This window comes from Lemur catta, chromosome 1 (assembly GCF_020740605.2).
Source record: "Lemur catta isolate mLemCat1 chromosome 1, mLemCat1.pri, whole genome shotgun sequence".
NCBI lineage: Eukaryota > Metazoa > Chordata > Mammalia > Primates > Lemuridae > Lemur > Lemur catta.
The window spans coordinates 234,187,329-234,203,746 of record NC_059128.1 but is presented as its reverse complement, the minus strand read 5'-3'; the positions used below and the strand labels follow the sequence as shown (position 1 = coordinate 234,203,746).

Genomic DNA, 16,418 nt, shown 5'->3' with positions numbered 1-16,418 from the left:
GAGATTTACAGTAACTTATATTCGGATTCTCTTAGGACAAAGCTCATGTGGATAAAATGAATGACTGTCCCCATGTGAGATTCCATGTGAGTTTATTAGAACCAAAAATATGAAACCCTAAGTATAATGTCTTTCATAAGACACTGAAAACAAATACTTCAAACAAAATGTCAGAGTTTTGATGATCTTACCACATTTTCCATAGATTACATCAAATTGCTGCATCAATTCGGCTTCAGTTTTAAATGGGGAATATTTATAAATTATAGATAATTCCGTTGAGAATTTTTGGAGATCATCTGTGACAGATGCTTTGGTTCTTGTTAACCATGAAGGCATTGGAACTACAACCTATTAAAAAATATACATCGATTTATTATAAAATACACAAAAACCATCATTTTTTGTCTGATCCTAATCCATTCCACTCTTCATCCAAATTACAAAACACAAAGTTAAAAGTTTATTTTCCTCCTGCATCCTAGTTGTACAAGGAAGAGACACACAACAAATGTGTATACACAGGGTTTTGTTTTAAAAATACTCCATTGTGGAACGTGGGGACAGATGGAGTGTACTTCAGTTTCCTCTTGAGAGATGGGTGGAATGACAGAGGAAACAACAGAATCAGTGTTTTAGAAGTTGAAAAGCATATGACAGCATACCCAAGAAAAGCTATTCAAAACCCATGCCAGAAAAGAGAAAAGCCAGTCTGATTTACAATTTGGAATCCCTCCCCTGAAAGGCTTAGAGACTGATGGCATGAGTTAACTCTGGAGGTGGGGGGGGGGAGGGGAGAGAGCTAGAAGTAGCATTTAGATTCTCATCTGGCAACAGCTCCTCCCCAATCCCCACAGATCCTGAATATTTATTCTCTGGAAAGAGTGGAACTGCATTTCTGGACTAGAGGACATACCAGGCACTGTTGTTGGGGCACCTTACTGAGATGAGAGGAAATGAAAGTATACATCTCAGACAATGAGAACCCCAGGTCCTCTCTTCCCAGTTGTCTCCCAGGAGGCAGGTCAGCCTTCAGGCAATAGATTATAGGAGTCCTCTCTGGGAAATCAGACCAACCCAGACGGAAAGACCTAAAGACAACTACATTAAGGATTCTCTAATAAAACATCCCAGTTAGGTCATATTATTATGACACTCACAGCTGCCAAGCCCCACCTACACTCTCAGAGCTTTCACTCAGCATTTTATTGGACCAATCTTTAAAGTGTTCATAGCCATCTAAGAATAGCCATCTAAGAAAAGTCTCTAATAAACAGAGACCAAACAAACAAGTGTAAACAAAGGAACTCAGTAGAAACTAACCATAAGAGGAAGATGAAAATTTTAACAGGCGGAAAAAACCAATCATTGTTAATACCTTGAGAGCTTTAAGAGAAAATACTTTATCCATGAAATAAGAATTAGATATCTTTAAAAAAGGAACACTGAGAGAATAAAAAAGACTTTTTGTAAATGAATACAGAAAAAAAATTCGATGAGATAATTCAAAGATAAATGTTAGAAAATCTCCCAGAAGAAACAAAACTACAAAAGACAGAAAATAGAGAGAAAAGTTAAGAAAATTAAAGAACCATTTCCAGAAGTCCAAAAGCTATTATAAAAAACAGGAGTCACAAAAGGAGAAAAGAGAGAATATAGATGGAAATCATAAAATGTTACAGGAAACAATCTCAGAATTGAAGAATATAAGTTTCCAAATTAAAAAGATCCAACAAATGACCTATGGATGTAAACAGACCCCACACTCACAAAATATTAAAATCAGAAGGAGGGGGAATAAGAAGTGGGTCACATACAAGATTAAGAAATTAAAATGGCTTCAGATGCCTCAATTATAATACTAGAAACCAAATAATGGAAGAATATCTTCAAAATCCTGAAAGAAAATGAATTCCAACCTAGAAATAATACCAAGCCAAACTATCATTAGGTGTAAGGGCAGAATAAAAACATTATAATGCATGTGAAGCCTCCTGTGCACCTTGCTTAGGAAGCTACTGGAGAATATATTGCACCAAGAAGAGGGAGCAAGCTACAAAAGAAGACATGAGATTTAGAATCTGAGATCTGACACAGAAGAGAAGGGAAAGGAATCCCCAGAACAATGGCAAGGGCAGATCCCAGGATGGCAGTTGAACACCAGTCATGGAAGCAGGAGTGTGACCAAGCAAATAGTCAGTAACAGTGATAAGCACAAAGAAAACTAGACAGTTAATTATTAATTCCAAAGGGAATAAAAGGTTGTGTGTGAATGGGAAAAATAACAGTTTATAACATGGTATAACGTGAATTAGTGTTTAAATAGTCTTATAATGTAAATCCTGAATATCGGTATAACCAAAATTACACAATAGAGCTATGTTGGAGATGGGGGATTGGAAGGCTGTGTCTATGTGATAGGAGCAGAGGAAAAAGACAGATAAATCCTCTTTTACAGTGGGAGATTAACAGAAAATGCCTATATGAAATCAAAAAATAGCAACACAAACATACTTCTTAGGGTTATGCAGGTAAATATTAACAGAATAGCCTAATATTGCTGCAAGAGGTTGCTTCTGTGGAAGTGAAAATAAGAAGTGGTTGCTGTTGTTAGTTAGAAAAAAAGGGAATGGCCCACTTTAGGAAAGGTATAACTCCGCATTAGCCCAATTTTCTATGCTCTTCACACACATAAAATGCAACATAAATGCTTAAAGCATCACTTTTTCTCATGCCAGGCTCCCATTCAACTACTCGTTACCTACGGACTGCTCCCATCACCCAGCCCCACCCCTCCTGACAGTCTCACACCTCCACACTGTCCCTTCAAATCCCACACGCATGGCCAGGTCTGAGACTTGCTGGGGCCATTTCTCTCCACATACCCACCTTTCCAGCTGTAATTTGTACTCTCTCCATAAAACCCTCATTGGTCATTTGAGGCTCTCTGATCTCTCCATCCATATCATCACTTTTCACAATTTGAGAACAGTAGCCACACAGACTTACGGAACACCATTCTGTTTAAACACCCTCATTTTATTATTTATCCAATTCATATGTGTCTGCCTTATTCTGCGACAAAGCTGAAAAATTCTTTGATGGTCACATGATCTTCTGCTTGTTGTCTACATTAGCTGTTTACCCAGTATGGGGCAGACAGTAGGTCCCCAACATGTACCTGTAACATTGAATTATAACTGACATTCCTAATAGTAAAACTCAGGCACTGCAAATTAATAAAATGCCTCTGGATCAGCAAAATTGAGTTTTCTTCCAGAGTTCACCTTCTCTCCATTACCCAAACATATTTCTAAACTTCTAAATTATATCAGAAAGAACCCATGACAGATTTCACCTCCTGAGATGGTAAATGAAAGCAACACCGTTGCTGTGGGAATGGAAGGAAAACCTCAAATCTTACCTCATTAAGACCTTCTATCTCACAGAACGTCTGAGAAAAAAACACACAGGTCATCGTTTCTTCCTTTTTCGTAAAAAGAATAAAGTCTTTTCCAATTCTCATGGACCCACTATATTAGAAAAGAAAAACATAATGGTTTACATCTCAAACATAAAAAAGAAGAAAAGGAGGGCTGTTACTATGTCCTGTAATGGGACTTTCTATTCAAAAACCCATTTTGCTGACCCATCACCAAGAGGGCAAAAATATTTTTTTTCTCAAAAAAGAGCAGAAGAATTTGAACTGATCCAGCCCCACATTCTTTCTTGAGTCAAGGCTGCTGAGGATAAGGTCCATCTGAGGCTCACAGAACAATCGTCGGCCCTGCAGGAGCAGCACTGGTAAGCTTCATGTCCTCAAATTTCAACATGGCATACTTAAAAAATAAGCTGTAGACACAACACTTAGGCTAAACTGTGCTTTGAGAAACAACAAAACATAGAGATGCAACAAAGCTCTAAAGTCCAGGGATATTTTTATTTAATTTTATCAATATACACTATTTTATCTTTTTATGGGGTACATGTATTTTTCACATGCACAGAATATGTAATAATCAAGTCAGGGTATTGGGGGTATCCATTATCTTGAGTATTTATCATTTCTATGTGTTGGTAACATTTCAAGTCCTCTCTTCTGGCTACTTTGAAATATATAATATGTTGTCTCTCACTATAGTTACCCTAGGCTGCTATGGAAGATTAGAACTTATTTCTTCTCACTGTAAGTTTGTACCTGTTCACCAACCTCTCTTCATTTCCTCCTGGTCCTACTCTCACACCCTTCTTGTATCTATCATTCCCTTCTCTACCTCCATGAAGTCAAGTTTTTTAGCTCCCACATATGGGTGACAACATGCAGTATTTGTCTTTCTGTGCCTGGCTTATTTTACTTAACAAAATGACCTTCAGTTCCATCCATGTTGCTGCAAATGACATAATTTCATTCTTTTTTATGGTGAATAGTATTTCATTGTGTAAATATATTAATACCAAATTGTCTTTATTCATTGATGGACACATAGGTTGATTCCATATCTTTGCTATTGTGAATAGTGCTGTGATAAACATGTGAGTGGGTCTCCCTTTGATATGCTGATTCCCTTCCTTTGGATAGACACCCAGTAGTGGGATTGCTGGATATTCTTTTTTTTTAGGTGGGGGGGCGGGGGACAGAGTCTCACCTCACTCTGTTGCCCGGGCTAGAGTGCTGTGTGGCATCAGCCTAGCTCCCAGCAACCTCAAACTCCTGGGCTCAAGCAATCCTCCTGCCTCAGCCTCCTGAGTAGCTGGTACTAAAGTCATGCACCACTACGCCCGGCTAATTTTTTCTGCATATTTTTAGTTGTCCAGCTAATGTATTTCTATTTTTAGTAGAGACTGGGTCTCACTCTTGCTCAGGCCGGTGTCGAACTCCTGACCTCAAATGATCCTCCCACCTTGGCCTCCCAAAGTGCTAGGATTACAGGTGTGAGCCCCCGTGCCCGGCCCTCTAATTTAGTTCTAATTTTAGTTTTTTGAGATATCTCCATACTGCTTTCCATAGTGGTTATACTAGTTTACATTCCTACCAACACAGGTACTGCTTCAGGAATCCCTGAAAGATTTATTATATGTGAGAATTAAAATGTTGTAAAGATCCAAGTCAGTTATTCGTATGGAGATTCTAAAACAAGGTAGGAACACCTCAAGTTTATATTCTTTTTAAAGCTTTACATGCCTGTATCATTCTGTATAAGATTGCCTTTAACTAAATATTGTTCTTAGTATGAATAATATATGCCTTGAGGGGAAAAAAATGCTTTTTTTTTTTTTCTTTTTTGGAAACAGTCTCACTCTGTCACCCTGGGTGGAATGCAGTGGTGTCATCAAGCTCTGCCTCCTGAGTAGCTGAGACTACAGGTGCACGCCACCATGCCCAGCTATTTTTTTCTATTTTTAGTAGAGACAGGGGTCTCACTCTTGCTCAGACTGATCTAGAACTCCTGAGCTCAAACAATCTTCCCACCTGGGCCGCTCAGAGTGCTAGGATTACAGGTGTGAGCCACCATACTCGGCCAAAATGCTTACCTTTTAAGACCATTGCCATATTGCCCAATGAACTTCAAGGTTGACAGCCGTTTTTTAGATGTTCCAAAGTAAATGATGTCTGAAGCTTCCGCTGCAATTGACAAAGACTTAATGTGGTCAGGAAGAGTCTTTGACCCTGGCCTGAGGTCTAGTTGTCAGGACTTCACACGCATCTCAGGACATTGAGACAAGTCCGTAGCTCTTGGGTCAGCCCAGAAACAAGAATTCTTGTCAGGGTTAATAATTTCTTACGAGGATCTTAATGGCATTATATTCAGGGCCAAATAACACAAGGCTGTGGAAAACATGCTAGCAGTATGAATTTGGTTGTTAAGCAATGGGAAACCACTAAGGGTTTTCAGGAGAATGATATGATAAGGTTTACACTTAAAAAAAAGAACTCACTCAGGATTCTGTGAGGGGAATGGACTATAATGGGGCAAGGCTGGAGAAAAAACAATATATAAACAAACCCAAATTCTCTGCAGTCATCTTCAACACCAGATAAACTCTTCTAACTTATCACTAGTTGATTTTCAATGCTAATTAAGAACTGTTCTCTCAACAATAGTGTGCTTTTTTATAATATTACTATATAAATCTACTGTGAGTTCTTTATGAAGGTCTGAATATGTGTCACTTGTCTGTGTTTCCATCATTTTATTCATAAGCCATGTAAAAGGAATTACTTATTTTCATGAGGAATTCTCTGAGAATATATCACATATATTGTCCCTTATTTTAAGAATTCAGGAAAATGAACTTAACATTCAGGCTAGAAGTAAAAAATGAGACTGTTTTTCAGCATGGTTTTTTTTTATAAACTCTTTTCTTTCTCATTTAGTTAAACACTAAAGGACCAACAACTTTTAATAAAATGACCTGGAAAAATCAAAATTATCCAAAGTCAGAATAAGAACTAGGTGGTATAGTCGAACATTTTCTACAGTTGCTAACAAATGTTCCTTGACTATTCAGACCAAGGGAGGACTTCAGAGCCAGAAGAAGATATTCTCAGCTTATAATCAGCATGTCAATATATGATCATATTGATGATCTTCCTTTCCTCGGTGTGGAACTGACCAGAACAATTCAATATTGCTTGAACTCTGTCACCATTTCTTAAACCTAGTGGTCAAAAACCCTAGCTTGAGAGACATAAAATGTTTAAAGAATTCAGAAATACAATATCTAAAACATCTCAAAGTCTTTATCAAAAGGAGTAACATTTCAATTCCACAGCACACAGATACTGCGCACCTATTACGTGCCAGCTTTGTGCTAACCTTGAACACACAAAAATAAGTCATGAAATATATTGCAGATGTATTCGTTATGATGGGAACATTCATTTGAAGCAACTAAACCTTTGAACGTGCAGAGAAAAAACAAACTGTTAAAAACAAGGAGAGGTAACCTCTACCTCAAGGTTAAGCAGAAAATTAAAAATAGCCTAAAGGCACAGGAAACTGCCTCAGGGAACTTGCAAGTAATACTTAAATGTTGAGCTAAAACAATGTCCTAGTCCTTCCAGTACTATTTGTTTTCCATTCATTCCCAGAGGCTTTTTTCTTACAATCAGTACCATTTGCCTTTCACTTTTTGATAATAATTATTTACATTCACTTTTTGTCTTGGTTTAGATGGTTACAATAAATTTACCATGCTAGCTGGATTATTTAAACCTAAAAAGTTCAACAGTAAGTCTGGGGTTTATTTTCCCTAATAGCTCCATACCTGTTTTTGCATAGATAGCTAAATTTATTTTTATTTATTTTATGAGTTTTCAGACTGCTTTCTTTAACAGCCAGTTAGGTATCTAGATAATTAACTTACCAGGGCTCATGCCACATCCATCATCCAGGAAACACAACATGAATCCACCCTGCAGTTTTTCATTATCCACTATAAGAGAAAGCAGTTATTACTAATAAATATCAGGCTTAATTTGTTCGTTAGAAAGTCATGCTGCTCACATAATTATTTGTCTTCTTCAAATGCAGCCATGGAGTGACAGAGTTATGGCACAGTGATGGAGCTCAGAATGGAGTCTTGGCTATGGCTTGATAAGAAACGGCAGGAGAAAGACAATCATGCAACAAAAAGGCCTTAAATTAACATAAAACATCCACACATTAATAAATTATGTATATAGCAGGACATACTCTGCTCTGGAATCGGACTGGCCCTTTAAACTTCAGGTATTTCCTCCCTAGGGCAGGGAAAAAGGTAGATGAAACCCCAGGATCCCTTTATCAAACTGATCAACCTTCATGGCCCCTACCAAAGCACTGATTCCAAAATAAATCTAGGCCATTCTTATTAAATTCATCAGGCTCCCTTCTAAACAGTTAATTCCCATAAGAGCCATTTGTGAGTGTTTCTTCATGGCAGCAAATATTTGCCTCTTGAAGATGCATTTAATTTTTGAAAATGGCTAAGTTATTTGGAATCAATTTTGATGATTAAGAGATACCATTAAATTATACAATCTTTGGTTTAAAAAATTGTAAAGGTGTAACTAAAACTAATAAGACTAAAATTTTACCATGCAGTTTGTAAACTGGCTCCAGAAATAATTTTAATAGTTGGATATATGAGTTCTAGCACATTTCTCTCCTCTTTTTTCATGACAGCATTATTGAGGAATAAGTTATTCACAGTAAACTGCACATAAAGGATATAATTTGACAAATTTTAACATATTTATGTATATACATACCTGTGAAACCATTGTGACAATTAAGGTAGTGAATAAACATATGTATCACTCCAAATGTTTCCTCGTGACCCTCTACAATCCCTCCCTTCTGCTCTATTACTCCCACCTCATCCCCAATCACTGATCTGCTTTCCGTCTCCATAGATTCATTTCCTGCACAATTCATTTCCAGTCAATCTCTGTGTTCAAAGGTCACCTAGAATTCAGATTTTAAAAATTAAATAATGTTCAAGATAGCCCATGAATAAATATATAAAGGACATACCTAACCTTTCTGGGTTCATAATTTTACTGGTCATGTACCAACTTCTAATCCCCCCTTCTCTCTCCAATTTACTTCCTTGTCTGTAAGCCTTTGGATCTGACCTACCATCTCATTTTCCCAGTTCTTTCTCTCTATCCAGTTCTCTGGTCTGCTTACCTCAACTTCTGTGTTAGGATATTCCTCCTCCCTTAAGATATTCGTTCTATTAAGCCCTCTCTCTGAGTAAGGCTGACATTCCTCCACTGAATGAGGAGAATCCAACTCTTGCTAAGTTCTCTGTGCAAGGTAGTAGCTCTCTATCTCAGTTGCACTTTCAAATCATCTAGAAACATTCTAATCTAACTGGTCTTTGATGGTGCTCAGGAATTGGTATTTCTTTCTTTTTCTGAGATTTTTTTTTAATTCAGGATATTATAGGGGTAAAAACATTTTGGTTACATGAAATGCATTTGCCTCGCTCAAGCCAGGGCCACAAGCACGTCCTTCCCCCATACAGTACATCCCATTTCCATTAGCTGTGGGTTTACTCACCCCACCCGCTCTACCCCCACCCCGCCACCTCCCCATGTGACCGGCACCCAGTGAGTATTACTACCATGTGAGCACCTTAGTGTTGATCAATTAGTACCAGTTTGATGGCAAGTACATGTGGTGCATGTTTTTCCATCCTTGTGATACCTCACTTCGAAGGATGGGCTCAATCTCTATCCAGGATAATATAAGAGGTCCTAGACCACCATTGTTTTTTGTAGTTGAATAGTCTTCCATGGTATACATATACCACATTTTATTAATTCACTCATGTATTGATGGCCATTGGGTTGTTTCCATATCTTTGCAATTGTAAATTGTGCTGCTATAAACATTCAAGTGCAGACCTCTTTATTATAGAATGTCTTTTATTCCTTTGGATAGATGCCTAGTAGTGAGATTGCTGGATCAAACGGTATTTCTATTTTTAGCTCTTTGAGGTATCTCCAAATCACTTTTCACAGGGGTTGTACTAATTTGCAGTCCCACCAGCAGTGTAAGAGTGTTCCAATCTCTCCACATCCATGCCAGCATTTGTTATTTTGAGACTTTTTGATACAGGCCATTTTCACTGGAGTTAGGTAATATCTCATTGTAGTTTTGATTTGTATTTCCCTAATGATTAGAGATGTTGAGCACTTTTTTATATGGTTGGTTGCTAGCCTGTATTCTGTTCTTATTCTGTCTTCTTTTGAAAAGTTTCTGTTCATGTCCTTTGCCTATTTATTGATGGGGTTGTTTGATCTTTTTCTTGTTGATTTTCTTAAGTTCTATATAGATTCTTGTTATCAGCCCTTTATCAGATGTGTAGAAAGCACATATTTTCTCCCATTCTGTAGGTTGTCTATTCGCTCTAAGGACAGTTTCCTTGGCTGTGCAGAACCTTTTTAATTTGATCAGGTCCCATTTGTTTATTTTTGTTGCTGCTGTGATTGCTTTGGGGGTCTTCTTCATAATTATTTACCTAGGCCAATGTCTAAAAGAGTCTTTCCCACATTTTCTTCCAGAATTCTTAAGGTTTCACGCCTTAGGTTTAAGTCTGTTATCCAACGTGAGTTTTGATTTTTATGAGAGGTGAGAGGTTGGGATCCAGTTTCAATCTTCTGCATGTGGATATCCAGTTTTCCCAGCACAACTTATTGAATAGAGATTCTTTTCCCCAATGTATATTTTTGTCTGCTTTGTCAAAGATTAGATGACAATATGAGGACGGTTTTATATCTGGGATCTCTGTCCTATTCCAAAGGTCTATATCTCTTTTCTTGTGCCAATACCATGCTGTTTTGGTTACTATAGCCTTATAGTAAAGATTGAAGTCTGGCAGACTGATGCCTCCCAATTTTTTCTTTTTGCTTAAGATTGCTTTGGCTATACGAGGTCTTCTCTTGTTCCAGATAAAGCATAGAATTATATTTTGTAAATCTGTAACGAATGATGGTGGAATTTTGATAGGGATTGCATTAATTCTGTAGATCATCTTAGGTAGAGTGGACATTTTAACAATATTGATTCTACCAATCCATGAGCATGGTAGGGATTTCCATCTGTACAAGTTGTCTACAATTTCTTTTCTCAGTGCTTCGTAGTTCTCCCTATAAATATCTCTCACCTCCTTTGTTAAATATAACCCTAAATATTTAAATTTCCTTGATGCTATTGTGAAAGGTGTTGCATTTTTTATTTGATTTTTGGCTTGACTGTTATTGGCATATATGAATGCCACTTATTTGTGTTCATTAATTTTGTATCCTGAGACTTTACTAAATTTGTTTATCAATTCCAGAAGTCTCTTGGCTGAATCCTCAGGATTTTCTAGGTATAATAGCATATCATCAGCAAAAAGTGAGAGTCTGACCTCTTCTGCTCCCATTCAGACACACTTAATTCCCTTCTCTTGTCTGACTGCTCTGGCAAGGACTTCTAGCACTATGTTGAATAGAAGTGAAGATAGTGGGCAACCTTGCCTGGTTCCAGTTCTAAGTGGGAATGTTTTCAATTTTTCCCCATTCAATACGATATTGGCTGCGAGTCTGTTATACATGGCCTTAATAATTTTAAGGAATGTACCATCTATGCCTATTTTGTTGAGGGTTTTTATCATAAAAGTGTGCTGGATTTTATCACATGCGTTTTCTACATCTATTGAGAGAATCATGCGGTCTTTGTTCTCGCTTTTATTTATGTGGTGAATCGAGAGGTAAAACAAAACAGTAAGAACTTACCCAACAATATGAACAGAAATCTACTCCAAATATCAATCCTCTCAATAAATGTGAATGGCTTGAATTACCCTTTGAAGAGACATAGACTAGCTGAGTGGATAAAAATATTATAAGCCAAGTATCTGCTGTCTCCAGGAAATGCATCTAACCCACAAAGATGCTTTCAGACTTAAAGTCAAGGGCTGGAAAACAAACTTTCAGGCAAATGGAAACCAAAAGAGAGCAAGAGTGGCGATTTTGATTTCAGACAGCATAAATTTTAAAATAGCAAAAGTAAAGAAAGACAAAGATGGTCACTATATAATGGTGAAAGGAAAAATCTAACAAGAAGATTTAACAATTCTTAATATCTATGGACCCAACACAAGAGCACCCAGATATATAAAGCAAACCCTGTATGAACTAAATAGCATGATAAACAGTAATGCCATAGTAGCAGGGGATTTCAACACCCCACTGTCTCCAAACAAAAAATAAGCAAAGAAATAATGGACATAAACAGAGCTCTAGAACAAATGGGTCTGACAGATATCTACAGAACATTCCACCCAAATAAAGCCGAATATGTATTCTTCTCATCAGCTCATGGAATGTTCTCCAAAATCAACCAACCACAAATCAGAAATAATGGACTTAAACAGAGCTCTAGAGCAAGTGAGTCTAACAGACATCTACAGAACATTCCACCCAAATAAAGCCGAATATGCATTCTTCTCATCAGTTCATGGAACGTTCTCCAAAATCAACCAACCACAAACCAGACTTCAACAAATTTAAAAAAATAGAAATTGTACCATGTATCTTCTCAGACCATAGTGGTATAAAACTAGAGACCAATTTCAACAGAAATGCTCACCACTTCACAAAGTCACAGAAATTAAACAATCTATTGCTAAATGACCGCTGGGTAAAGGAAGAGATTCAGATGGAGATCAAAAAATTCTTTGAATTAAATGATAACAGGGACACAAGCTATCAAAACCTGTGTGATACAGCAAAAACATTCCTGAGAGGAAAACTAATAGCATTAAATGCTCATATGCAAAAGACAGAAAGCTCACAAATCAACAAACTAATAAACCATCTCAAGGAACTAGAAAAGGAAGAGCAAATTAATTCTAAACCTAGTAGAAGAAAGGAAACAACTGAGATTAGAGCAGAACTGAATGAAATTTATAACAAAAACTATACAGAAGATCAATAAAACCAAAAGCTGGTTTTTCGAAAAGATAAACAAAATTGATAGCCCTCTTGCTGGATTGACAAGAACTAGAAAGGAAAGAACTTTAATAAACTCAATCAGAAATGAAAAAGAAGAGGTCACTACAGACATCATGGAAATACAAAACATTATCTTTAAATACTATAAAAATCTATATGCCCAAAAGCTACAAAATGTGGAGGAAATGGACAAATTCTTAGAAACACACAACCTCCCTAAGCTCAATCAGGAGGAAATAGAACTCCTGAACAGACCAATATTAAGCACAGAAATTGGAGCAGCAATAAAAAATCTTCCAAAAAAAAAAGTTCCCAGACCAGATGGGTTCGCCCCCAAATTTTACCAAACATACAAACAAGAACTGACACCTATACTGCAGAAATTATTCCAAAACATTGAGAAGGATGGTATCCCCCCCAACTCATTCTATGAAGCCAATATCACCTTGATACCAAAACCAGGAAAGGATGTAGCAAAAAAAGAAAACTACATACCAATATCCCTCATGAATATAGATGCAAAAATTCTCAACAAAATTTTAGCAAACCGAATCCAATGGCACATCAAAAAAGTAATTCACCACGACCAGGTGGGCTTTATCCCAGGGAAGCAAGGCTGGTTCAACATACGCAAATCTATAAATGTAAATCACCACATAAAGGAATTGGTATTTCTTTCTAAAAGTTTCTCCTGGTTATCCGAATGTTCACCCAGGATCGGGAACCAAGTGATGCAAGACAAGGCTCAGGCTCAGGCAGCCCTGCACAGTAGCTATGCTGATTTTACAGTTCTTGGCACGTATTTCTTAAAGAAGGAGCTGACAGAAAGAAGAGTATTCCTTCAGTGAATGGCTGGGAAAGACCCAAGATGCCTAACAGACATGTACTACAATATCTCCTTTTTTTGATAAATCCGTTTCAGGGATTGGGGACAAATAAGTACTGCTTCAAAATTTAATATTTTTGGTTATCCACCTTGAAATTTGACACTGTTTATTTCCATTCCTTAAAACTATGAATTTCAAATAGATGTTATCACCTGCTAATCATACATTTCCAAAACAAAACAAATACCTCCTCTCTTACTAGATTTACATCTCCTTCTTATGTTTCCTGTACAATAAATGACATCACTCTGCCATTAGGCTTTGACTGTCAAAATCTCAGGATTATCATTATGTTCTCTATCCCCACACCCCACACACAGGCAAACTATCTGGTCCTCTCAATTGCACCTCCTTAATAACTCTCTCGTTTGGCCACTTTCTCTATCCCCACTACCTTGCCTTGTTTCAGTGTTTCAGGAAACGATCATCATCTTTCTGGATTGCAGCAACAGCTCCCTACCTTCCCACTTTCCTAAAATCAAAGGGTACAGCCAGTCTTTCATCAGTTGTGCATTTCACCGCTTTCCTGCCTAAAACCCACCCATGGCTGCCCACTTCTTTCTTGGTAACTTTCCAAGCTTATCTCTTATCTTCCCCTCACCCACCCATCTGCTACCTTCCACTTCCACACAAATAATCCCTTTGAACTAATCTCAAATATGTTAAACATTTTTTCTATGTTCTTTCCAGATTCAAACCTCTGCACACACTGCCCCTTCACCCTTTCCATGATAGCTCACCAGGTCAATGCCTATTTTCTCTTTATATTAGTTCATGTAAGACTCTTCTAGAGAGCCTTCCTAATCCTTCCATGTCATTAGGTGCCCATAATGAATATTCTCTTTCTAAACTGTGTTTTCCCACCATGATAGTATACTAAAATACTTGTTCATATATCTATTTCTCTCTCAGACCAATGGTTCTTACATTTTGGGGAAGTATAGTTATCTCAGAAATATGATGAAAGCTATGTACCCTCTACACACAAAAGTGCAGATACATACTACATTTTGCAGGGAATCCCACACTAGAATGCCAATTCCTTAAAGCACTGTGTACACCCACCACTTATCCCAGTGCCTGGCACTTGGTAAGCACTAAAAAATTGTGTTGTTGAATGCATATCTATGTTTACTAGAACTAATACACATAGATGTATAAAACACATGGTGAAACATATTTAGTGTGAATTTCATAGTTCTCAAATTACTTGAAGGAAATTTAAGATTAGACAGTTATTCAGGGCCCCAGTAAATAATCTGAAAACTTGTTCAAACTGGCATTCACGATGCATCCCCAGAACAATTCTATTTATTGGTACATAAGTGCTGATCCTGTCTTTTATTATTCTATTTTTAAGAAAATCAATTTGCTAGGTTGATAGCTATATGATGGTTTACTATAATAAAAAAAATCTTACAACACAAATAAGTAATTTAAAACCAAAAACCATAAGTTCATTTTTTTCACAAAATACACATAACCTAAAGAAAGAAGTGCCACTTTCATCTCAAATTGGCCAAGATCCGATTTTATTTATGATAACGCCAAGTGCTTGGAGTGAAATGAGCATTCTCGTGCCCTGCTGGGTCTAGCCACACACCCAAAGGAATACAATGTGTGGGTTTTGATTATATTGGCTGTACTCTGTGATGCCACGTAAGTCTTCTCAACCCTCTGTCAACAGTGCACGTGCTTTGAATGAAATGCAGCTTACGTCTGTTCTTCCTTCTCCATTTCTAGGACCATTGCTCAAATTCTCATAAAATCTCATTTAGGTAATTCCCACAGCCATACCTTCCTACTATCCTTGCTTTCATACTTCTCCAGACTATCTTGTATGCTACTGCTGGAATATCTTTCTTCTAAAAAGGAAAAAGAACACGTGTCTACTTAGGGGGATGATACTGCTCAAAATTCTTCAATGGTCCACTGACTACAGAAAAAAGCCTTAGTATAGTATTTAAGATACTCCTTCATTTGGCTCCAACACTTAGCTCTAGTCAACCTAGCCTCGTCCTTGTTCCTTGAGTGCTTTTTCTACAGGCATCTACCTGGCTCACTCTCTCACATCACTCAGGTCTTTACTGGTATTATCACCTACTTAGAGAAACCTTCCCAAACCACCTGATGAAAAATTTTATATACTCTTCCCATAGCTCTCTGTTCTCTTATCCTGATTTATTTTTTTTTCTTTCAGCACTTATTATTGCCTGGTATATTATTTGTTTGTTTATATCTTTATTGTCTCTCTCTCCCCACTAGGATGCATGTTCCATGGGAGCACAGACTTTAACATTTTGCTCAGTGCTCTATCCCTAGCCCCTAGAATAATAATTGTTATTGAATAAATGAATGAATCTCTGAACTAGTCTACCTCCATTCTTTTTCTCATAATTCTTTAGGCAAAAATATTCTTTTCTTACTGAACTATTTGACAAAAATCACACCCATATTTCAAGCCCTAGCTCCTGAATGTGAGGCGTAATTTCTTCTTTCTCTGTGTTTCCACCATATTTTGAGTCTCTCCTAGGCCAGAGGAAGGACTTATCCTATTTTATGCTAATTGGATATGGTAGGGAAAATTACTTGTTCTGCACTAAAGAGGCCCTACCTTGTCCCTTTACTCACTTTCCCCCTGTGAAGGTCAGCTCACCCATCTGACTGATTATCTAGTTAAGAATAAACTGGGGAGGCTCAGTTCACTTCCTTCATTTTCCTCTCGGGAGTGAGCTTTCTGCATGAAGCATGAGTTCTGCTCCCTTCTCCCCAAGGCAGACAAGTTTTCAGGGGAAGCTTGATTCCACCGGGCAGGGGAGGGGACTGATCAGCAAGTCCATTTGCTGTCTCACACGAAGCTACATATCCAACCTAAACTTTACCAGTAATAAAGGCTGACTCTCGTTTATTTCTCAAACTTTTCAGAACCTGGAGAATAGGTGGGGGAAAAGAGCATCATTTATCGTTTCCTCAGTCATCTCAGGAGGTCTGTGTCTATCTCCCTCATGAACCATAAGGACTCCTCTGGCTCAGGATTG

General features: G+C 37.5%; 1 protein-coding gene across 1 annotated transcript in view; it reads right to left on the bottom strand.

The window, feature by feature from the left end:
• The window catches only part of MORC1 (MORC family CW-type zinc finger 1), a 168,629-nt gene that overhangs the window by 144,285 nt on the left and 7,926 nt on the right, over positions 1–16,418 (bottom strand). Inside the window, 4 exon segments of the mRNA XM_045566120.1 lie at positions 192–351; positions 3,425–3,533; positions 5,533–5,623; positions 7,369–7,437. Of these exon segments, the coding sequence (XP_045422076.1) occupies positions 192–351; positions 3,425–3,533; positions 5,533–5,623; positions 7,369–7,437 (429 nt within the window).